Genomic DNA, 26,042 nt, shown 5'->3' on the forward strand with positions numbered 1-26,042 from the left:
TCAAACAAATCCCTGCTTCGTTTCCCTCTCAGACTAGGGGTTCATTGGCCTGTAAAACATGAAGATCCCTGCTTTAGAGCATTAGCCATAATATGTGACTAATAGTTGGCTTAATTGTGATAAAGCCTGCCTGTGCGCTGGAGCTTGCCACCCCGGTGTGTTTGCGTTTACCGGGGGGAACTCAGGCATGTGTGTACATGAGCAGGCAATGGGCGAAGGACAGAGGAGCCGCTGAGGACATCCATTGCTTATTTACCAAGAGGAAATGAGGCTGATGGCAACATTAGTGAGCGTCGTTCCTCGTTAGCCCCCCTCTCTCATCCCGCGCCTCCCTCTTCCTTTTTTTCATCCTCTCGCCACCTTTCCCCTCCGTCCTCCATCACGGAAGCGGCAATTAACCCATTCAATCCGGGAACGCATCTGTGTCATTTTAAGATTTTTTTGGCTGTTCAAAAATAGCTGATAAACAAGCTCATAGTGCCTTTCTTTGAGCTTGTAGATCTGCTTTTTTTTTGTTGCTTTTTTTTTTTAATTTGTGAAAATCTTTGAATATATATTTTAAAAACATGTTTTTGAAAAACTGTTAGTATATATCAGTGGTGCTCCAACCTTTCCATGTCAAGGACCCCCAAAATTATATATATTTGGCCGCGGACCCCCATCTCAAAATATGTTGTTCCAGGGACCCCCAGAAGCACAGATCGGAGTTAAAAATGTTCGCTTTAAAACATATATATATATTCAAAGATTTTTCAAAAATGGCAGATCTACAAGCTCATAGCGCGGCACTCGGTGCCGCGCTATGAGGTTGTATATCTGCTATTTTTGAATAGCCAAAGAAATCTAAAAATGACACACAGATGCGTTCCCGGTCTAAATGGGTTAAGCGACTTTGTTCCTGGCTCTTGCTCTTCGGCTGCGAATCTGAAAGCTCACCGGGAGCAGCTGGCGGGAAAGGTGGCGAATCCGCGCAGAGCACGTCAGGAATTTTCATAAAAGATCCGCTCAGAGGCCTCTTGTCAGCTAAAACGACCCATTAAAGAAGTGGGGAGCAGGAGAAATGCATTTTCCAAATTGAACGGCGGGATTTACAGTCGGTCTAACGCCACTGACCCCTAACACGCTAATGTTTGGTTCGTGTCATCAGGCGTCCCTCCCCATCTTTTATCACCTCCATTGTCGAGCTATCTATTTAATTGAAAGAAGTTAATTGAATGAAAATGATCAACTAAGCTTGTATTAATATTGCTAATGGAACTTTCTTCTTGGCCATGTTTGGAGAGCGATGTCACACAGGAGTTTGGGAAAGGCCCATTAAGGCTTGCACTTAACCCGATGGGCTAATTAAGGAATGCTTATTCATTCCCCGAGTCAGGGGGTAGGCTCGCTCCAAACCCATCGTCACGCGTCTTTTACAGCATTTTGCACTTGCCATTATTGCCGACTCCGGTCGACTCCCCACGTTTTCCCGAGATTGATTGTCGTCTTATGAAAATGACGCGCTTTAGAGAAGGAACGTTTCGATTTGAAACAATCTTGCTTGGTTATTATATGGAAATGGGATCGCTGTAACTGTTATTGTAGGGAAAATGGCTCCTCCTTATTGAATGACGTGAGGCTGGATGACTGGGAGCAACTTGTCTGAGCCACAGCAGGACATTTTATTACTCTGAATCATCAAAACGGCTCTGTTTTAGCTGGCAGAAGAAGACCCACTAATGATTTTTTTCTTTCTTTCTTTCTTAACAACATTCACGTCAGTGGAGTGTTTGACTTCCTTATTGGCCTAGAGATTTGTAGTCTGCATAAGAGTTCAGGCTTCTGACATTCCATTCTTTCACCAACAAAAAAAGATAATACATACTGAGCACAGGCTGGATGATGTTGTCTAGGAAGTATGTGGAGCACACTTCGATATTATTAATCTTTATACATTTTGGCTAGGCTTTCAAAATATATGCAATTGAAGCTAGTATATGACAAATGATACCCTTATATATATAGCAGATGGTCGGTGTTCGAGTGTTGATAAACTCATCCAAATGTATGCAGGCAAAAAAGTGAAAACATTATATCAAAATATAATGCATCGCTTTAGAAAAACGCTCGTGCCACTCACCAACAGAGAGCCCCACTGGTCCCAGTGGTGCTGTGAAGGGGAAGCGGTGGTGCTGCTGAATCCTTTCCTCTGTGTCTCAGGGCTGATGTCAGCAGAGCTCCCCAGTAATTAACAGGCGTAGACGTTGAGGGACGGCGCAGGTCGTTTTTCTTTTATACTGCCCATAAATGGCGCACTAATGGCTGAACTCTCAAATTGCTTTTTTTTTTCTTGTGTTTCTTTTTTTCTTTTTCTTTTTTTTAAGAGAAAGCACATAGTCGTTGAACGATTTACACATGAAAAGCCTCTGTTTAGCTGTGTGGTTCCTATTCTCCTATTCTGATGATGTGCATGCATTGTGCTGTCTGGCCATGTGCTGCTCCTAATAAGAGTGTTAATGTAATTGTATGATCCACCTCTTAGGTCATCACCAACCTGGTGAAGATGGTAAAGGCTCGTGACATCAGACGACCCTTCTGTCCTGCAGGTCACTGGCTCTCTGCTGAAGTCAACATCCGTGCAGATAAGGTATCATCTTGTGAAAATAGACACCCCCCCCCCCCCACACACACACACACAGACACATGTACACGCACACGTTCCATTCACTATTGTATAGAATTTGGCTGAAGGTCTCATGTCTCTCCAGGTCACCCAGCTGTATGTCCCCTCCGCTAGACATGTGTGGAGAACAAGGAGGATGGGTCGCATCGGGCCACTTCAGTCTACACTCGACGGTAGTCTTAAGTAATCCATATATTTAACAAATGTTGTAAAGATCTGGTGACTTGATTGCATTACATTACTAGGCTTAGTGGTTATTCATATACCTTGATAGAATCTCTGTTTTTACCATAACCATCAACCATGGTGTTTATCTGTAGAAGGTATAACAAGATAGGAATTAAAATAGTTTCAGCAGGTTTTTAAATGATCTTGACTAATCACTGAAATTGAAGTTCTACTTGTAGAACCGTTATTTTGTTGCTTCATAACCATAGCATTTTAACTACAACTCAAAGGTAGTGCTGTGCACTGGACTGTTATGTTATCAGTTGATGGAGAAAATACAATACAATCCTGGTCCAGTAAATAGTAATTCCAGCTGTTGTTCATACTCCACTCAATTTAAAAACTCACAAAAGGTAGAAGGTAGAAACCAAGACTCAGTGAAGTCTCACCAATGTGCAACTTGGTGCAACTCCTCTGGCAATGATTGAGAAGCGGGCTTTAATATAGACTCATAGAATGCTTGTCTCAGCTTGTCTCAATGTTCAAAGTCACCTTCTCAATATTTTCAGTTGTGTAATTCTGTGGAGCTGGGCGTTTATATACATTACATTACAGATTAGGAGAGGGGCAAAGCTTTCCTCTCGTATGTCTAGCTCTGGGAGCTATAAATGTTTTGTAACACCAACTGAAATGACCTTGTTGGAGTGGAGACTGCAATATTTTCGGGTGGAAAGTGAAACTGAGTAGCATTCACCCTTCATCAAAGCCGCATAAAAGACACATCAATTAATGGGTAATGAGTACTAGTCATGCCTCATTAAGTGGATTCAAATGTATTAATTTATGTTACAAAAACTAGTGCCACACCATTCTTTCACTTGGCCACGAGGACAGACATTGCAGCAGGCAGCCTCTCTCCTGGCTCACTGTGAGCTCGCCGGGGCTGCTGTGAAGTACGGTGTGAAAACAAGCAGATAACAATGTGTGTATGATCTGTCTAATGCCACTCACGGGCTCTATGGGATAAATTCAATTAGTGTGAAAGTACCTGATGAACTCAGCCACATCTGGTCCTAGTGTTTGTCTGGCCTTTTCTCATTTCCTTAAATGGACACGCCGTGGCTGATGAATGAGCAATGTATTGACCACTCCGGGGCCATATTTCTCCTCAAAGATGGAAACCTGATGGGGAAATGCAGATCAGGTTGACTAATTGAGCAGAATAATTGAGCCGCAGTGGAGGGAAAGTGAGGGGGTGAATGGCTTTTTAGCTGCTGTGGCAGTTTTTCGGAGGCTAAACGGTCGAAACCCCAAGTTTAATGCAAAACAAACGTCGGCTTAATGGACCCAGCCAGGCAGGTGGATGGGCAGCTCACAGTTGAGTTAATTAAAAGTGTGTATTAGTGTAGGATGGTGAAGGGAGGATTGAGCCTTCTTTAATGTCCTGGCTGTAAGCAGCCGGCAGCATGGCGAACAGGGTCTTAACTAAGTAGTCCTGTGAGTGGCCTCTACAATCGTGGTCAAGAAGAGTGGCTAACAATTCTGTAATGACAGAGGAGCAAGCAAGCCAGAGTTTGGATACGTTGGTATCAGTGAAGTCATTTTATTTTGTGTTTATACCACTTTGACCCTCTATACTCAGTAAAAACTAGTCGAATCTCTTCGTCAAAAATAACAGATCTACAAACACGTTGCATTGTGAGCTTGTAGATCTGCTATTTTTACAGACTGTTCGCCCCCAGAATAGGGATGCTGGTGGTGTTCAAGTCGTTAAGAAACTGTGTTTTAGAGCACAGAGTTGCAAGCTTTTTTGAATCAATTTGTGAGACAGGGTCTGCGTAGAATTAACTTGCGTATCGGTCGATACAGAGTACCGAACCGATACCAGTGTGTAATTTAAACAGATCTAGGACAGTGGTTCTAAAAGTGGGGTCCAGGGACTATCTGGGTTACTTATGGACACTTACTGGTCTGTAACTCTGAGAGTGTACAAATGTAAGAGAGTTATGGGGGTCATTGAAATTAAAAGATTTGAGAACCACTGATCTAAGAATAAATGCCATTAATAATTGTTAAAGTGCAAGTTAATACAATAGTAATGTAAATAGTGCAGTAAGAGTATAAAACAGTCGTGCAACATCAACTGAAGCATTCAAAATATCTGTAAATGAAATATTGTGATAAATTATGTGGTATCGGAATGGCATAGACTGGCATACTCGCTGATACTGATACCAGCATTTTAGGCAGTATCGGCAGCTTTTCCGATACTGGTATCGCTATCGGAACAACTACTGCTGGATCAGCTGTGTGACCAACATTGGATAGGACTTTTCTAGACCAGTTTTTGTTTTCATGACAGAGAGACCTGAATGGGTCTTGACTTTTCGTTTTTTATCCTTGATCATTTTAAAAACAGTTTGATAAACGAAATCAAAGACTAATTCTACAATAACAGAAGAAGTGTCCTAATAATTATGACTGGAGAGAAATGACATGTTCAAAAGCATCTAATACGTTGTGTTTGTGTTGTTTGTAGTTGGGTTGGAGCCCCCGCAGCTCTCTGTGTCTGAGGAGAGACACCTGGCCATCCTCACAGAGCTCCCTTTTGTGGTTCCCTTCGAGGAGCGAGTCAAGGTACCACACCCATGTTCCCATACACAATAATAGAGCTGCAGCTATGCATTATTTTCTTAGCAATTATTCTATCAATTACTTTCTCAATTATTAGGATAATTGAGAAGCTATTATATGTTCGCAAAAATAGTGAAAATACCAGATCTACAAGCTCACTGAGAAAGAAATTGTGGTGACAGACTAAAATTTGATAACTGAAACGATAACTTGAAATCATTTCCATGGTAGTTCTACTATTGACCCAGCGTTCGTACTTTTCCTGCAGATCTTCCAGAGATTGATCTATGCAGACAAACAGGATGTGCAGGGGGACGGACCATTCCTAGACTGCATCAACGTTACCATCAGGCGAAACTACATTTATGAAGACGCCTACGACAAGCTCTCTCCAGAAAACGGTACCAGCACCACCACTTAAAAGTAAAACAAAAAAGCTGTTAGCACTGTCATTTCATTCCTGCGCTCACTGCTCAATATTTTTTCAATGGATGTGATGCTAGAATTGTTTTATCGTTTTACCACGGAACCATGGTGACCATGCGTACTGTGTTATATTCCCTGAGAGCAGAGTAAGCGTGGCCACAGTGGATTTTAACACAGCCGTTGAAAGTCTCTTTGCGTCCTATAAAATCACAATGCCGGGGGTTCAGCGCTCCGGATAACATTAAAGTTGAAGGTGAGCGCACTCGTCATTCAGACTATTGAATTTCGGTAAAGCATAATTGTGATTCTGATTATTCTAATGGATCACATAAAAGCAGGGAATCAATTATTTTAAGTCACCTCTTTTTGTGTTTGAATTTGAAAGGGCACTTTTGTGGGGGCAGCATGATTAAAAAGAGTAGCAAGAGGGCCTGAAGACGTGATCTATATCATTTATGTGTCTATAAGTTATAGCTGCCGTGATTTATCGCCACACATTAATTACGTTGAAACGTGACCTTTTTATACGGTTTGATTTGAATATTCCTGTGGATTGGGGGAAATGCTTTCTTACAAGATGTATCTGCTCAAAATGAACATGACAGGTCGCTGTCTTTTTAATTTATCTCAAGATCTCTCACCTTTTGTAAGCAAAATCTTCTTAAACGACTCACTACATGGTATCTCACACAGACGACCTCTGAGAAAACACTCCTGAGGAAGTATGATGTATATAGTCTGTTTCTGTAGGGGTAGGTAGCTGAGTAGGTAAAGCATTGAGGCAGAATTCTAGTAACAAGAGGAATAACATGGTGTTAAAATTGCGTACAACCTATCGTATAGTTGATGGCCAGATAGGAGATTGCACATAACTAGAAAGGGGCATACAGTATACAGTATCTCCGCCAGGCAGGGTTGCCAATCCATGGCTGCGTAGGTTGTGGGCTGCAGCCATGTAAATTGGCAGGAATGGGCAGGACCTAGGCGGGGAGTTGCGTCATGATCTAAGGAATCAAGGGAAAGAACATTGTGATTGTACAACCTATCGGTTCAAGAGTCATTGGACAAAACGTAAAGCACCGATTTGAAAAATGTAGGGTGGAGTGTTTTTGTTGGCCTATTGGCAGTGCACGAAACGTTTGACACTGATTGGTCCTGTGGTTTGCGAGATTAGCTTCAGACTCGCCCACTAACACACACACACACACACACACACAAACGGGGGCAAAAACATAATATCCGTCTCCCGGCCTTCTGGCCTGGTGGAGATAATAATTACAGATACTACACCACCATTAGGCTCTGTGGGTATCTGTTATTCAGGAGGTCTCGGTAATACCAGGCAGACACATTTAAATGATTGAGGACTCGATGGAAAACTACGGAATTAAGAAGGTTAATGCTGAACATAATTTCTCCTCAGCACAAACTTTGCCAGGAACTTTTGTCAGCTCATCAAAAAATACTGTAAATTGCAGTGGAGAATTCAGTGGTGTGTTTTTAGAACCTGAGATCACGCTGCTCTGGATTGCAGGATTGGCACAGTGATTCGCAAGAAGTCAGACTCAACTTTCTAATTTTACAACGGAATGGAGGATGAACTTGAGATTGTCTTGTTCACACAAAGCCACATAACAGAATCATTAGCAGTAAAAATAATAATAATACTTTTTGCCCATTTAAAGGACTCTACTGCAGTCAATACATGTCATTGTCTATTCATTACTTTGGCCATATATTGTAAATAAACATATACCATTTTCCTGTAAATGGATTTATCTTAAGATTTTACTAGAGTTTACTCTTGTTTTCCCATAATCATTAATATGTTACCGAGCTTACCTGAATAATTGAGTCAATGTTTACTAAATATCATTGCGCTGTTAATAAGTCATAGGCATTACAATTTTGTTCTGGTATCAATCTTTTCTCCTGGGACTATTAGCGTCTAATATCGTAGTATTAGACGATAATAGACCTTAGTAGAAAGGCTATAGTATCGTTCTTCAACAGGGGGTCCGGGACCCATAGGGGGTCCTCAGAGTTACTACAGAGCGGGGTCTCCATTGTGTGATTGAATTATTTTTGTACTGGCCACTGTACTTAACCACTTGAACCCTAGAATCCCTATTCTGAGGGGAACATTAGCCGAAAATAGCCAATCTACAATATAATATGGTTAAAGGTCTGAAAATACACACTAACATGAATCCAACATATTAATAGAAAAGATAAGTCGACAAACAAAACAAACCATGAATTTACACAACACGGATGACAGTGCTGTCAAACAAGTCTACGAAGCTACAGTATCTATGAAAAGTTTCAATCTGCAACACAATTTTATACAATATGTAGTGGGGTCCCTGCTTCATCTCTCTCTTAGCTAAGGGGCCCTTGGCCTGAAAAACGTTGAAGACTGGTCTAAAGCAATAAAAACACACAATGACTTAACAGCAAATGAAATAAAGTAGTCTCTGTAAGTTTATTTTCTTACTGTACTGAATTGAATTGAATCTAATGGCTTCCTCGAAAATCAAATAAACTACAATATGCTTTAGGAACTGTATGTACACAGACTAAAAACATGAATCAGAATGAAACACATACATAAGCTATATAACAGAGACAACATAATCAGAACAATAAACCAGTCAAAAGTGTTGTTTTGGTTTTAACCATAATGTGAGTCCTTTGTTACAACAGTGCCATCAGTCTCTAATTTTAGATCAGTGGGCAAAGTGTTCAGGGTTTTGCCCCTTTACTGGAAAGACAGACTGACCAAATGAGGTCCTGTGCATTGGCCCTGGCCATTTGTGCCAGACTAGATATTCCGCCATTATGTTTTCTTCAAATCACACTTTTTGCTACTGTACTTCAACAAATCTTGTCAAAAACTCCCACAAATCGGAGGCCGGCCTCTTCAAAGTGGGACCAGAGACAAGGGCGTGGCTGCACGACACTGAGTTGGACATTTGCACATATTGGTACACACTATCTCTGGAGTCATGTATCAGTCATATTCCATCCCAATTCGACCTCTAAAGTTTGCCGACCCTGGGTAGGCAGCCCGGCCTGGCAAGAGACCTGCGCTCAGAGGAGCGCATTTTTCTAGGCCTACCTGGAGCCATGCATTTGAGGTCAATCAGTGGGATGGCCCCCTGAGTTATGCCCGGACATACAGACACATATTTTGCTCCGTATTCATTCTGCTTTTTATCCTCTCCTCAGAGACGGACCTGAAGAAGAGGATTCGAGTGCACCTGCTGAACGCTCATGGTCTGGATGAGGCAGGGATAGACGGTGGTGGGATCTTTCGGGAGTTCCTCAACGAGCTGCTCAAGTCGGGCTTCAACCCCAACCAGGGCTTCTTCAAGACCACCAATGATAGCCTGCTCTACCCCAACCCCGCTGCAGAGACGTTAATTGGCGACTCCTATACAAGGCACTACTACTTCCTGGGCAGGATCCTAGGAAAGGTAAGACCTACAGGTCTTTCTTTTTTCGTCCACCAGCTGTAATAATGGATATGTCTACCAGATGCTTTCACAATTTTAGTGGCTGACAATTGATTAGATCAACCATATGAGCCCTAGCATCCCTATGCTGGGTATGTCATAATATGGGGCGGCAGTGGCTGAACTGAAAACCGCAAGGTTCCCTGTTCGATCCCGGGCTGGGGCGCTCCCCCAGAGTTAGGGTCGAGGAGTCCTTGAGCAAGACGCTGAACCCCTAATTGCTCCCGATGAGCAGGTTGGTGCCTTGCATGGTTTCCTCCGCCATCGGTGTATGAATGTGTGTGTGAATGGGTGAATGGCACAATCAATGTAAAGCGCTTTGGATAAAAGCGCTATATAAATGCACCATTTACCATTTATAATAGGCGAAGATTTTGTGAAAATAGGGGAACATTCAGCAAAAATAGCACATTTAGAAGCTCACAAAGCGTAGGTGGGTTTATTTTTGGCAAAGGAATTTGGTGTAGTAGAGCAAAGGGTCTGCAAACTTTTTGAAATGAAGTGCCATGTTTTTATTTTCTAGATAGTCAGTGTGCCATGTCAACATTAAGTTTAATTATGACACCACAGATTTTGATTGTCCATAAATATAGTTGTCCAGTCAGTTTGAATCAATGTAGAATTATGTGCAGGATGTATTTTGCAGACAGATGTGAGGGGACTTAATTTAATTGACTACATTTAAAAAAATATATATATATATTTTAAACCAAAAATCCTCTCTCACAACACGCCAAGGTACCAGTGATTACCCTCCCCTGTACCTACGGTTGCCTACCCCTGGTGTAGAGGGAAAGAAGGAGGCGACAAACCTAGTACAGAACCCTGGGGGACCTCGGTCAATGAAGTATTTTGGGTTTTAAGTGGTTAAGAAAGTCACTGTGGCCTTCCAACTCAGGCTTTCTCTGTGTCACGAGGTAGCAAAGAGAGTGTATAAAAAGAAACGAACGGCTTGGCCAGAGGCTGCATTGATTTATTGGTCAATAGATGAATTTGGATCAGTCTTTCCCTGCAGTGAATTTGCATGGCTACCAGTGCATTACAGTCAATGTTAAGGCTGCCCTCTGGCAGTGGCTATGGAAATTAAGCAGTTGGCTGTCCTTTAGAAAAAGCAAGAAGCCTTTTGGTGATTGTTCAAGAAACTGACAATGTTTAGGGAGATTGCAGTCCATTTGTGTTTTCCCAAAACAGGTAAGTACCGGAAAGGCGAACAAGCTTGAACCTCGTACAAGGCCAGCACTTGTTAATTAGCCCGTTGCGTAATCTGTTGATGGCATTGTTTTTCTGTCCCCTCCTTCCTTGATGGCACTATTTATTAGAGCCTAATGTTTTTAAATCTTCCTTAATGCATGTGCTGGTGATTGTTTATCGGGATGCCTTTCCCCAGTGGGGTGGTCATCTCAGCCGGAGAAGAATTACCTCATGACAAGTGGTCGCCTCTCAATTAGGCCTTCCATTAGCCGATGATTCTTGCCTCTTGTTTGTGTAGTGATTGCATTTGGCCGGCGTTAAATCAGCTAGCCCACGCAGACAGGACATAAATAAGCGGTCAAAGCATGTGGTAATAGCGTTTTGATCTGTTTTACAGTCCGGAGCATCTAAGTCTCTCTCACTCGGCCCTGAGATGGTCCGGTCTACTTATCAGAGCACCATAACTCCTCCTCCCTCTTCTGTATGTTCCACCAACGGTGAGAAATGACCAGTCAGCGGCTAACAAGAGACCCCCCCCCACCCCACCCTCCCACTCCCTCAACTATGCTCTCTGCGGCTAATGGTTCAGGCAATTAGGTGGGGGGAAATTAATTTGAATTTGACTTTCAATTAACCCTACCTTAAGTTCCTTTTTCTCCATAAATATGGCCGTTTGAGTGGCCATTTGAGAGGTGTATTGATATTTGTTTAGTGCCGTTATGGCCCGGATAAAAGGCAACCGTTTATATAGATTGGGATTGCATCACCCGCGAAGCGGCGCGCGGCGAGCGAGCGCCGGCGACTCGAGGGACGCCGGGGGAGATTAATATTGTTAATTAATGTCCGAGGCGTGCCATTGTTACGGGGGTGATGTATTACAGGCAGGGAGTGGCTTGTCTGGGGTACTCACTGAAATGGGATTGAAATCAGAATAGAGGCTGGACATCATCCCTCTTCCTCGCTTGTCCACCCAGCTGACATACGGCAAGATTTAGTCCACAAAACAGGGGGACCATCCCACGTGAAAACATAATATCTTCTATTTGTGATGCTCTTGCTGTAATGAGTTAAATGTGGAAATTTTCTTAACAGCGTATTTTAGCCAACAGCTCCAGAATGTCCTCAAACCTTCATGTAATATGACATGTAGCGGACAGTTTTCGTTCTATCTATGCCTCATGCCTGTGTCATTTGTACAAAACCTCCAACCCCAACAGCCTCAACCTTTCCATTCCTTAGGCTCGACGGGTGGATGTGGTTTAGGGTCCCACCCCTCCAAACCATTGTCTCTGTTACTCATTGATCTTGAGTGACCGAGAGTTCCCTTTAGAGGTGTTTGGGGTTAGAGCCCCTGATTGATAGTGATGCGTTTGAAATGCATTATACTTTTATTGATTCTTAATGTTGTAAATTAAGGAATTTATTTGGCAGCTAACAGAATGCACCTGCAATGTTGTTGGCGTTGATTCCACCTGATGGCGCCGCGATCTGTTTTAATTGCGTTGCCACTGCACTCACTTATATTAAAAGGGCCTGGGCCACGATGATTAATTATTTCCAGCCCAAGTCATTTTGGCACAATTTCTGGCAGTAAACACTCATAAATAAAGTTAGTGGCATTGAAAAAAATAAGGCTACAGGTTTTTTCCATATACTTATTGCTGCCTCTTCCCGGCACTAGTGTTATTGATAGGTTTCAAGGGGGCCATGCTGCACATATGGTCTGTGAAAAGGACTGGCCACAGGAGAAATGCTAAGTGGATTATTTTGCATAAAAAATAGACAGTGTTTGAAGTTGCCGCAATTAACCTGTGTTTAGAAAATAGCCGTGATTTACGCTTTCGTGTGTGTTTAAGATGCATGCATTATGGAAATCCGCTAGATTTATAATCCATTTAGCTGATGCGGTCAGGGTTTTTAGCGCTATCATTTATAAGGACCTGTATATTTTAATGCCTTCTACAGGCTCTTTTTCGGTCTATTCTAGTACATTAGCTTTAGGTTTTATGAGTCACCTGCCGGCCATGGTTCTTAATGGCATTTAAGGTCAAGGTGAGAATTGGCATTTATAAAGTTGGAGGCGGGTGAATTTGAGGCCTGTGTGTTTTAGATAGATTGGCCCTTGTGTCTCATGTTTTCCTCTTACTTACGTTGATGTGACCAGATTTACTATCTTATCCCTTTGATTCTTTGATATAAGATATGCACTGTGTTTAATCTGGTGTAATGTGTGTTGTAATCAAGTCTTTGAACATGTGCTCGGCAATATTATGACTGTTGTCTTGAAGCAGCATTTAGTAATCTACGTAATCTAATCACAATGACTGCATTTCATTTGACACTGTTGAAGCCTTGGAATAAAGAAATCCCCTACGCACAGTATTCTTTTCAGTTCTGCCTCCCCCGAGTTACATCAAATTTGAGGAAATGATCAATATATATATATTTTTTGTCGGATTTCAAACAAGCCACTTTTTCGTTTTAGCATATTTTTTAATAAAAATAACTAATACATTCAAATTGTACACAATGTAAACGGTGAGGTTCTCTTATAGAGTACAGAAGTCCTGACGTCACTCGTTCATCCCCAGGTTCGTAAAGTAATTTCGCTATGGAGAATAACATTGGGTCATCACAGAATCGTCTCATATAAGAATTGTGGTCCAAAAATAAACAAACTGTCTCGGTGATATTGTCAGGGAGGAGGTTCTGTATCGTTTATGATAGTCAGTCACTTATTATTTAGTAGAGTCTGTTTCTGGCGAAAATTTTACTAATTCGGCGGAAGTAACATTATCGTTTTCTCACCGTCAGTTGATGCTTCATATCCATAAGAGTAAAACCGCCGGGGTCATTTGTTTATTTTTGGAACACAGTTCTTATTTGACGTGATATTAAATACGTCTATGGGGATTCAGAATGGGGGTGGAAAACCGCGAACCAGGTAGACAAACCTAGGATGTGTAAATTACGTCAGACTTCGGTGCTCTATAAGCCCCCCTAGTGGTTCTTACCTCACCTGCACAACAATATTCTGTTATCTTTCCTATGTATACTATGCATATGTATATGATTCCTGTTGTGAAAATTAATAAATCATAAATCATCATTAGGGATGGGACGAAATGAAAATAACATGTCAAGATTATTGTTGCAAAGATAATTGCGATTAACAATATTATCTCGATAATCAAAATATGCTTAAAACTTAAAATGCTGCTTTTGTTAACCACTTGAACCCCCAGCATCCCTATTCTGGGGTGGAACGTTCGTCAAAAATACGGTAGCCGATCGACAAGCTCGCAACGCGTTGTGAGCTTGTAGATCTGCTATTTTTGGCCAATCGGTTTGTGTAGAGTGAAATGCGCTCTTTACAGGTCCGTTTTTATCAAGTATAGAGGGTTTAAGTGGTACTGAATTTGCAGCTCAACAAAAGCTAATTCAGTATGACGGAGGACAATTTCACAATAAATTAAAATCTCTGCGATACAACTATTGTGAGCGTTTTTTTAATCACGATAAACGATAATAATAATTATCGTCCCGTCCCTAATCATCATACAATCCCCCCCACTTGTCCCCTCAGGCGCTGTATGAGAACATGCTGGTGGAGCTGCCATTCGCTAGTTTCTTCCTGTCCAAACTGCTGGGCACCAGTGCCGACGTGGACATCCACCACCTGGCGTCGTTGGACCCAGAGATGTACCGCAACCTGCTCTTCCTCAAGAGCTACGAGGATGACGTGGAGGAGCTGGGCCTTAACTTCACCGTGGTCAACAACGAACTTGGAGAGGCCCAGGTGGGCCTGTCACAAATGATTACATAATCGTCTGATTGATTGAATACTTTATTAGGAGTTGTCAAAAAAAGCACAGGAAAGTACAGTTCAATACAAAGTCTGCTGGGGGGATTTTAAACCCAAGAAAGCACTATGGCTTGTTTCCATTGGGGTCCTTTGTACTCAATTCATCGAAACATTTAATGACAGACAAATATACAATACTATGCAAAACATCATATAAATAGTTAGAAAAAAATATATATATATGTACAGTAAACAGTTCGGGGGGAGTCTAATCGCAATTATTTGAGATAATCGCAATTATTTTGCTAAATTGTCATAATCGTTTCGTTTACTACTTTTTTCAAACATTTTCAAAAAGTAGTGGAAATAGCAGATCAAGCTCACAACGCATCACGATACGTTGTGAGCTTGTAGATAGGCTATTTCCACTATTCGTGTTTTCATAAAGTATAAAGTTCTTTGTATAATTAGGTTATTTGTCATATATGCCTTAAGTTGTGCACCTTCAAAGCCTAAAAGCCAAGCAGAAATGCTATTGTTATTCATAAGTTCCAGTGTTCAACGACAAAAACACAATTAAATCGTTAATCGCGATTATTTGTGTGACAATTAATCGTCACTTAAAATTTCATAATCGTGACAGCCCTAGGCCCATGTACCTGGGAGGAGAGGGGGGGGGTGAACGGTAGCAGGGAATCCGGTTCAATCATTCACCCGTGTGCTGCCCTCTTCCATCTCTGGCTTATAGTTTATATCCTGGCCAGTCTTCTGATTCAGTCTTCAGCCCCCCCCCCCCCCTTTTGTTCTTATGTGTTTGGCGTTAATAATTCATTTCCCTCACGATGTACCCGTTTTTCAGCACTAAGAGAGATAAAGCACGTTGCTGCTGCTGCCCTCAGGTCTGCTAGCGCTTGCAAGGGAACACAGCGGCACTGTTGACCATTCCATCTGCCTGGCCTTGCACTGCAGCGGTGATCTCAGAACACGCCTGAGAGAAGCGGCTAGCTGCTCTTAACCCATTAAGACCGGGAAAGCATCTGTCATTTCAGATTTTGACCACTGTAACCATTATCTTATACTTTGGCTATTCAAAAATAGCAGATATACGAGCTTGTAGATCTGTATTTGTTTTGAAAACTCGTGAAAATGTGTGCAAATCTTTTGAATGTATGTTTTTTTAAACTAAAATGTAAGTTTAACTCAAATCTTTGCTTCTGGAGATTCTACAAATGTCTTCTAAACCCTAACAGTGTTTTGAAAAAACTTATGTTGCTATAATCAGTGGTTCTCAAACTTTTTCATGTCAAGGACCCCCAAAATGACATGTATTTGGCCACGGACCCCCCATCTCAAAATATGTTGTTCTAGGGACCCCCAGAAGCAAAGATTTTGAAAAAATGTTCGCTTTAAAAATACATATATTCAAAGAAAAAAATAGCAGACATACAAGCTCATAGCGCGGCACTCGGTGCCGCGCTATGAGCTTGTATGTCTGCTATTTTTGAATAGCCAAAGTATAAAATAATGGTTAAAGTGGTTACACAGATCGCGTTCCCGGTCTTAACGGGTTAAGCACGTCCGCGCCAAAGCTCAAGGCTGTGTAGACAGGATGCCACCCCCACACTGAGTCACCGGCGGCCTGGACCGGCACTCTACCCGCGGCCCCTGTTTGCTCAGGGCCTTGCTCCTCTTATTAGCTCCTCTTCAAACAAGGCCTGGAATGGCCCGGTCACAATGTGTAGCCCCCCTGGTTGCCAATAGGGCATCGCAAACACGATAGGGAAAACAATTTGCGAAAGATTAGGCACACACCCGGGAGCAGACTGCCCTGCATTTGCCCTCGAGGGAGATAGCCAAAGCAAGCAAGATAACAGGAGTAATTCTCTTACATTAGCACATAATAATCAAAAATCCAGAGGGAAAGAAATTGCAAATGATTGCCTGTCCGTCGAGCTCCAAACAGCAAGTGGTTATTATTATACAGTGAAAAGAATCCAATCCTTGTAATCTCCCAGGAAGTTAAATCTTTTGACTATTTGTTTTATTGTTATTGGTAGGTGGTATGATTCATGCATTATGGAGTTCAGTTCAATAGAGAAGAAGTATAGGCAGCCTTTTGGCACATTTGACCATTAGTGCTAAAATGCTCTTAAGGTTAATGAAATATGGTGGTCAGTGGACTTGGTGTCGTGGGCCAAATTAAAATGGACCAGATGTTCATAGTCTCTGTGCTGTATTCAGACAGCCACTCAAACGTTGTACTGTTTGAGCATATTTTAAATACTTGATCTTTTGTCTTGGCCCGCTGGTATTCCGGGCAGACCTAAGCAAACATAACAAAGCATATTAATCACAAATTTCTGACAGTGAATGGTGGGCTGCGTTTTTGAAATGTTATTGGACAATCCTCTATAGGCCACCATTCTCAATTTAGAGATATGACTCTCAGTGGTTGATACTGGAAGTTATTGATACAGTATACTGTAATTGTGATCTACACTGTGGTTTACACTGTATTTTGCAATATTTCTGTTCGTGGGGAAAAAAAGGTCCTTTTGCACACCTACTGGGACAGGTGCGTAGGAGCAGGCAGCCAATGCATGAGTCAGGAAAAAAGGGAGATCCCGCACACTGTCTTCATATACAGCAAAAAAATGTATTTGGGATACCTGGTGAAGGTCAGTTGGACCGAAACTAGGGATGGAACGATATGAAAATTACATGTCACGATTATTGTGGAAAAAATAATTGCGATTAACAATAGCAGTCACGATACTCAAAATATGCTTAAAACTTAAAACGCCGCTTTTGTTTAACCACTTGAAACCCCAGCATCCCTATTCTGGGGGGGAACGTTTGGCAAAAATAGCCGATCTACAGGCTCACAATGGGTTACAACGCAACGCATTGTGAGCTTGTAGATCTGCTATTTTTGGCCAGGATTTAAGTGGTACTGAATTTGCAGCTCAACAAAGTTATTCATCCTAGTGTATGATGGAGGACAATTTCTCCTTTTTTCAATTTATTTTTTATTTCGGGAGGTGTAGTTCCAGACTCTATGTAGCATTCGGAGATTGTGGAATAGTTGTCTGGCTATGCCAGACTAGTGGCACCATGATAGTAATATACTAACTACACCTGAATTAGGTTGATATTAGCCTGGGCAGCATTCCTTTTCGGGTATATGATCCGGTCGGGAGCGGACCGGATCGCGACAAACCGGAAAGACGTCTCACCCCAAAATAGGTCCGTCCTATAAAATCCTTGATGCGGCGTAGTTTAGCTTATTTTTTAAATATAAATGTGAGTGTACTTTCCGGAGACTATTTAGCGTCTGTATTATCCGTATTATCCCACGGGGAAATTCTATTCCATTTAAATAGGGATTGGGGAACCAAAACAAAGCGGCACCGCAAAACCGGATCGCGACAATCCGGAAAGAGGATTCTTTTTTCTTTTTTTTTTCAGTAGGCGTGGCCTAGACCGGATCATATGGGTCTTTAGTAACGCATACCAGGCTTTCCTCCGAGGTGGAAAGACTGGTGACGCGAGGTTAGGTTGATATATCTCACCTGTTTTTCACCAGGTGGTTGAGCTAAAACCAGGAGGGAAAGACATCCCGGTGTCCACGGCTAACCGGATAGCCTATATCCACCTGGTGGCTGACTACAGACTGAACAAGCAGATCAGGCCTCATTGTCTGGCCTTTAGACAGGGTCTGGCCAATGTGGTCAACCTGGAGTGGCTACGCATGTTTGACCAGCAGGAGATCCAGGTAATAATATTGTCAATTCTTCCGCTAGTTGTGTCTGTATGTCAATTTGGACTATATTCCTAACATATAGTATGAAAGCTGAAAACTGAGGTTTTGTTCATTTAACTCTGAGAGTGTACACAAATTATGATTTTTGTTGTGTACTTATTCATCACAGGTGCTAATATCTGGAGCTCTCGTGCCTATTTCCCTTGAGGACCTGAAGAAATTCACAAACTACTCAGGTAGGTGTCGATATTGAGAACATTGGCGTTGTTGCAGCAGCTATTTCCTGTGATGTGTGGAAATTGTCTGAAGATTTTTCTCTGTGAAGTTGACTTCACACACAGAGACGTGATTTTCATTTATTTATTATTGTTATTTTGTATTATTACCCTGCCCACGTGCATGCATGGAAGGGTATTGTTACTTGTCGTGAACAAAATAACTCTGGAATGTAATATAACTTAAATAAAGGTCACTGTGAAGTCAATATTACATTACAAATATTTGTATATATATTTATTTTTCACTCTACTCTTATTTCTATCTCTCTTCCTTTTCCTTTCCTGAAAACTGACACCTGTAAGCCTGTAATGTGACAATAAATCTGTTTCTGATAATTGGACATATCTCAGAAACTGAGAGACAAACAATACTGTAGCTGTTGGTGCTGGCAGGCTTTTTTGTTGTTGTTTATAAACATTGATGTTAGCATCTGTTGGTAGTATAAAGTAGCAAAGAGTAGTTATTATTTAGCAATAGGTACTTGTTTAGCAATAGGTACTGTATGTTCATTGACAATAATTGAGCCATGGCTTTTGTATGCGCACAGATTGACACAATCTTTGCAGTCATTCAATCCTGAACCCATGACCCATTCCCATGTCTTCCAGGGGGCTACTCAGCCACTCACCCCGTCATCCAGATCTTCTGGGAGGTGGTGGATTCCTTCACAGACGACGAGAAGCGCAAGCTGCTCAAGTTTGTCACCAGCTGCTCCAGACCTCCGCTGCTAGGCTTCAAGGTGAGGGTTGACCAGAAGTTCAAGTGTCCCCACCCCTCCCACTCCGTCTAGTTTTTGCAGACTGCTTTTTAGCGCTAGCCAACACTATCGGTAAGTTTACCGAGCAACTAGACAAAGCTGGGAGAGGGGCGTGTTCTCCCTTAATGGGCATGTAATGAAAATACCTGGTCTGATAACAGCTGTCAAATGATCATTTTCAAATTAGCTGCTGATAAGACATGAGGCAGTCTGGCGAACGCTTATCACTGCCTCCTCCCCTTCGCTGTTGTGTAGTTCATAACCTTCTCCTGTGGAAGAAAGTGCATTCTGTAGCTGTGTATGTACAGTATGTGTGGGCTTGGTCCTAATCCCCGGCTGGACAAATATTGCCATTTCAGAACTCAGACGCTTGTTGAACTTTTGAACTTTTGCCTCCTGTTTGACATGGCGGAAGGGAGTCATTTTGCTGTTGGATTCGTACAGAAGGAAAGTATTCAAAACATCACTTCAGCACCGACGAATCATCATCATCATCATTACTCACCTGTTATTTCTAAAATTATAATCCTAATAGGAAGCAATTTCACCAACTTGATTTGTGGGACACTTAAGTAATTTGAGGTTGGAGGAAAAGCGGAGAAAGTGTTGCCGAGGACCATTAGGGGTTTTATGTGCCTTACTTAGTATAACCAGAAGCTGTAATTGTCATATGATTGGTATTACTACTACTTTATTACTGTCATTAGTTAGGAAAACTTAATTGCTGATCTGCAATAGAGGAAAGGGGCCAAAACTCACCTTAAAATCCTCCGTAGTGGCTACTCTGGAGGTTTGAGAGTTGATTCCCCCCTCCATTAATGAATTTGACTTTGGGAGGTGGTGTGGATGCTGTCCACCCCCTCAGCACCACCACCACACCCCACACACACACTCACACACACACACACACACACACACACACACACACACACACACACACACACACACACACACACACACACACACACACACACACACTCTCTGCTGGTGGAAAAGGGCAGTAATTTGTGTGGAGAGCGCCCCCCTGACCTGGCCATACGCTTGCGCCAGCTAAGCCTTAATTAGCTGTCGTGAAAACGGTCCAGGATTCATTAGAGCAGAAATAGTTCTGTCAGGAGAAGCCATTTAAAAAAGATGATGGAAACCTTCCCTTTTTTCCAAAATGATCGCTCTGGTAATGACACTTTCTCAATAAGCAATGATAGTTTAATACGGTAATTGTCAAAAAAATGGGGTCATTATGTCAAAGCATCACAAGAGCCATTTAATCGGGCTGGTATGCCCACTGACCCCCCATGCACTCACTCACTCACGCACGCACACACACACACACACACACACACACACACACACACACACACACACACACACACACACAAACTTTAAATAGCAGGATGAAATCAGGGAAGAGGGGTAGATTCCTTTGGCCTGGGTTGTGATGGAAACGGTCCATGTCGCATTGGACACACGAGGCCTCATCACAGAGAGGCTCCATTTAAGAATAAAACTCCAGATAGATGACATGAAATGACCATTCCCTCAGTATCTCATCCAGAGGTCAAACTGTGGGCGCCATTCCCCTCTGTACCTTTCAAAGTGCTGAACTGATTTCCTAAATGTATACTTCACACCGTATTAGTGCAACACTTAATGTCTCTCTTTTAACATTTATCCCCTTATGCAATTCGACATTTATTGCTTAATCGGAATTGTCTTTTTTTTTAATGCCCTCAGGCCCTGTCCAAATAAATCCATTATGTTAAGTCTCTTTCTCTAGCTGTGTCTTGTGGAGTGACCGGCTTTAACATTCATGGCTCTGTGTGTGTGTGTGTGCAGGAGCTAATACCGGCCTTCTGCATCCACAACGGAGGGAGCGACCTGGAGCGCTTGCCCACCGCCAGCACCTGCATGAACCTGCTCAAGCTCCCCGAGTTCTGCGACGAGCACCTGATGAGGAACAAGCTGCTGTACGCCATCGAGTCCTCTGCCGGGTTTGAGCTCAGCTGAGTAGGACACGGAGGGCTCTCTGCCCCCGCACCCGTGGACTCAATGCCACAGAGTGGCTCGGATTTGAGACTGAGAGTTGAAGGAGTAAGAGGGGCAAGGAAAGGAACGATGCACTGACCTGCCTGATTTCACTGTGCGCACGTGCGAAAACGAGCGGTGCTGAAGGGAATCACCCCACCGTCTGAAGAACCAACCGCCAGAAGTATAAAAAGACTTCTTTTTTTTATTTTATTGTTATGGCTCTTAAAGAATTAATTATGTATTTCAACTGACAAACCCCACAAAAAAACAGATGGTTGTTACTGTTTTAAAGACAAAATAAATTATCAACACAAATGTACACCCAAATGTACTCCCTTGTGTGTTATCCAATAAGAATAGCAACAACAGTCTTCTCACCAAAGATTGAAGGGTGTCGTATAAGAAACGGGCAATATTTAAATATAGTTATGAACAGAAATGGAAGCTGAGACTGCAAGACTCTAAAGCCACCTTGTGGTTCTTCGGGGGCTGCGGAGGCAGAGATGCTTTTATGTAGATAGCCAACATGTACTTTCAGGTAGAGGTCATCAAAACTCATGGGTTTTTGTGATTTCTCAAAGTATTATTACCAGTAATAATTGTTGCGTCTGATATCACATACCGTAAGTGTGTAAATTCTATTGGGTGGCTACATGCGTGAAGAATACTCAAAAGGCAAACGGCAATTATTGTTGGACTACAGCGGGGAAGGTGCTGTTGACTATTACGATTATAGGTTTGTGAATATGTATATGTTTACAGGTACCCTTGTATGATTCATTTATTCAATATTTGTACTTCTATCCTTTGTGTGATGAAGGCCTCATATTTTTCACACATGCTCGCTAAAGTGAACAATCTATCCCTCTAGTCAGTACTCTGCAGTTTGCTCTAATAAGCAAGAACAGCGTGAAGCTTGTTGAAATATCTGTACCAACAGGGTGAAAAGACTGTATGGATATGAATAAACTCCCTTTCTTTTGCATTTTCCCTCTTGAAGTCTATTTTTTTTTGGTTGCTTGTAATTTACAATAATGACCTAGACATAAAACAGTGCTTTGTGGGAAAATCTCCCCCTGAGTTTTATGGCCTCTGACATATAATTAAAGAAACATCCAGTTATGAAACACTGAGCAGAACTATTCTGGCCTTGAGATGCATTATCGGGCTGGGCGCAAATTAAGATTGTGTGCGTTTGTCATAAATCTGCCTGCCCTCTGATGCAGTACGGTGCTGGAGATATTCATCCGTCTTTGGACCGCTTCCATCCCTCCATCCATTCCTCCCCTCTGAAATGGCCAGCCAGTGCCCCCTCTCTCATTTCAGAGCTCCAGCCCCTCGCCCGTCCAACGGGCCAAGAGAACTCAAAGTGGTAATTGGGTCTTAAAAACCGGACTTGTCGTTGAAATGAGGGATTCATCTCAATTACTAAGAGATTTATTTAAGCCTATTACCTTGTGATGGATTATAACTGACAAAGTTAATGCAGGCCGTTATGAATCATTTCCTTTGCACGGTATACTTTGTGCTTGCTCATAGGCCTTTTAAGGGCTAATTGAAGCTTTTAGTTTTATTTATCTTGCTGGAGAGCAAAAAGAAAGGGGGAAAAAATCTGATTCAGTTGAAGGGGTGGGGGGTATTCTTAAAAATAAAATAAAAATTACAGAAGTGCCTTTGACATTCCATCCATGACATGCTGTAAACTAAACAGAACTTGACTGGGCTTGATATTCAAACTTAACCTTTAAGTTAGTCACTCATGCTCTTAGTTATCTCCTCTACTCAGTGACAAAATAAACAAATCAACAATCAAAGTAAATGGGTCTCTGCCATCATGTGCCATTCAAGGTTAGAATGACTAGGGAGACAATTCACTCGCTAGTGAATTGTAATCTATTAGTCACCATTGCCCTCTGGTGGTCGATTGATGGTACCTCGTGGGGAAATGTTTGGAATGTTCAGACACGGTAAGGTAAGGACAGGTAACTGTATTTATCTTTACCATCAGGTAATGGTTAGTTCATAACATGGTATTGTGTAGTCAGACAGACAGACAGACAGACAGACAGACATACGTGTGTGTTTTTCGTTTATCTGTAGCCTATTCATGTGTGTGTTGCTTGATGGTCCTTTAGAATTCTATATTAAAGTTCATGCTGTGATCGCCTTTTCCACAGGCCTTGCTCAATGACTGTAATTGGATATTGACCGCCATGATGTCCTATATAATTAATGGACATCTATCATTTTCATTGGGACCTTATCCCTGGCACGTGCTCTAGGCGGCAGTAACTGCAAGAACGTCCTTCCAATTCAATTCGAAATCGATGCAAGGCACAGCTGTAGACTGTAATTCCAGGGTCATTTCTGTTCAATGCTTTTGCTGCAGACAGTTTGCAGTTACTCTTTTGGTTATTTTGAGTTCAAGGCACTGATGGTCAGTGGTGGAAAGTAACTATAAGTAAGTACATTTACTCAAGTAGGCTACTGTACTGTAAGTACAAATTTGTCAGTAGGACTTTTACTTATACTCCACTACATCTCAGAGGCAAATATTGTAGTACTTTTACATTTAGTTACTAGTTACTTTGTAGATTTTGATTATTATTACAAAACATACATTAACGATCAGCCCTATATAGACCAATTATTTGTTTACTAACATTGAGACTGGACGCACAGGTGATTGTTTCACGCAATCAATTCCCAACCTGTTGTTTGGGGGTGCGCTGGTTTCAGCACACCCCCAACCCCCTCTTGTGTGTTGGCTAGTGAGGCGCGTCCTAGAGACCTGATAGAATGGGTTTCATTGCGCGCATACTTTGTACGCATACTGGTTCTTATCAGTGTGACGTCGTCTGTTAAGGGGTCTACGGCCATTTGAAAATAGCAGATCTACAAGCTCACAATGCCTCAGCTTGTAGTTGTAGATCGGCTATTTTCTAAAAAGAAATTATACATTTTGAACTTGTGAAATGGGACATTCTGCATAATGAGTAGGCCTACTTTCTAGTTTTGGTAGGCTACTTTAAGTACAGTTTTATGCCGATACTTTTTTACTTTTACTCAAGTACATTTTAAATTCCAGACTTTTACTTGAAACAGAGTAGTCTATTTCTACATTGCAGTATTGAGACTTTTACTTTTTAAGTAAGAAATGTGGGTACTTTTTCCACCACAGTAATTTTCAGATTCACTATGTGACCTCTATGAGATTTGGGTGCTTGAGCACCTGCCCCCTTGCCTCTGATGTCCAAAGTGCCCTTTAAAACAAAAAAGAAAGAACATTTGACTGACAAATAATAATAATTTCACTATCATTATTAGCACTCAGAAAGAAAGGTAACAGTATTATCCACAAGTTTCCTAGGGGGTGGTGGGCATCACTTTCTGTCGATTTGATCCCTGATGTGATACCTGATCAAATCGACAGGAAGTGATGCCCACCATGCCCTAGGAAACTCGTAGATAGGATAGGTGGGCACTAGGGACATCTGGGCACCTCGATGTAAAATTGGCTATTTTGTCCAAAATGATAAAACATTGTTTTAAGTAAAGTATACATGATTAGAACATGCTTAAACATTCGACTGATAATGATGTACCGTGCATGTTCACATCATGTATACTTTACATTACACTTTTCAAATATTTGCTTCTTTTTTTTTACATTTTGGACAAAATAGCCAATTTTACATCGAGGTGCCCAGATGTCCCTAGTGCCCACCTATCCTATCTACAAGTTTCCTAGGGCATGGTGGGCATCACTTCCTGTCGATTTGATCAGGTATCACATCAGGGATGTCCCCTGATGCCCAGATGTCCATAGTGCCCACTGTATCCCTCATGAAGCATGGTAAATTCAACCCCAGACCCCCGCCCATATCAATAAATTGTTACTTTTGCGCTTCACATTTTGTGCAGCAGATTAGCTACAACTGACATGTGTTCATTTCATGTGCTTTTGTTAGCTTGCAGAGTCAGGCTATACCTACCTCTATGGGCTATACTTGTTTCCCATATTCACAAAGTTAACACAATGTTTAGCCCCTAAACATGACGGTCATAAGTGACGCAGGCAGACGTCCTTCATGTGAACTCAACCATGGCTACATAATGTATCTAATTATTGTGGAACATCTTGCTAGCATATGTACTACATTTCTGGTGTGAAATGCCCCCCCCCCCCCCGAAAATCGAATGAATGAATAATGTTCTCCATTTCTTACAGCAGGTGGCGTCAGACACTAAGTTATCCAACAACTCTCAAAGTACACGAACATGAATTCAAAATATATTAATTTGCCACTTAGTGGAAATAAAATACTTATTATGTTTGTCATATATATTCCTTTTGGATAAACAGTAATTTTCCATCTCTCAATTTTCTTTGAAATTAATTTAGAAAAATGCTTTAGGCTAAAACAGTATTTACTAAATTTGAGTTTCATTTTGAAATCGCAGACCGGAAGTTAACTGTGTACGCTTATCCAACTTGACACCAAGCCCCCAGAACCATGAAGCTACCATCGACTGGTGGTCAAATCTGGGATTGCTGTACTTCTGCATTTAAAACGCCACTGCGCATGCTTCTACCGTTTGAAACACCAGTGCGCCTGCTTGGTGCTCAAGAAGATACACGCACTTTGGGCACCAAAGTGTGGCGCTCAAATCAAGAAAGATCAAGGTAAATGAGAAAAATGCGGAAGTAGAGCGTTCTTCCGGGTGCTTCAAACGCTGGTGAGCAACTTTCATTGAAATGAATAGCTGGGGGCGGGGCAGTCCGTCCTCTAGATATTATAACTCTATGC

At 41.9% G+C, this 26,042-nt stretch overlaps 1 protein-coding gene across 2 annotated transcripts in view; it reads left to right on the forward strand.

Annotated features, from left to right (window-relative positions):
- Nucleotides 1-22,216, forward strand: part of ube3c (ubiquitin protein ligase E3C) — a 44,144-nt gene extending 21,928 nt beyond the window's left edge. For both annotated transcript variants that reach the window (XM_084049206.1, XM_084049207.1), the window contains exons 15-24: nucleotides 2,522-2,626; nucleotides 2,748-2,835; nucleotides 5,370-5,467; nucleotides 5,733-5,865; nucleotides 9,122-9,369; nucleotides 14,186-14,398; nucleotides 17,991-18,179; nucleotides 18,337-18,403; nucleotides 19,055-19,185; nucleotides 21,040-22,216. In XM_084049206.1, the coding sequence (XP_083905332.1) occupies nucleotides 2,522-2,626; nucleotides 2,748-2,835; nucleotides 5,370-5,467; nucleotides 5,733-5,865; nucleotides 9,122-9,369; nucleotides 14,186-14,398; nucleotides 17,991-18,179; nucleotides 18,337-18,403; nucleotides 19,055-19,185; nucleotides 21,040-21,210 (1,443 nt within the window). In that variant the 3' untranslated portion in view covers nucleotides 21,211-22,216. The remainder of the gene's footprint in view (nucleotides 1-2,521; nucleotides 2,627-2,747; nucleotides 2,836-5,369; nucleotides 5,468-5,732; nucleotides 5,866-9,121; nucleotides 9,370-14,185; nucleotides 14,399-17,990; nucleotides 18,180-18,336; nucleotides 18,404-19,054; nucleotides 19,186-21,039) is intronic.
- The last annotated feature ends 3,826 nt before the right edge of the window (nucleotides 22,217-26,042 follow it).

Source organism: Gymnoscopelus microlampas (genome assembly GCF_963454915.1).
Source record: "Gymnoscopelus microlampas genome assembly, chromosome: 22".
Taxonomy (NCBI): Eukaryota; Metazoa; Chordata; class Actinopteri; order Myctophiformes; family Myctophidae; genus Gymnoscopelus; species Gymnoscopelus microlampas.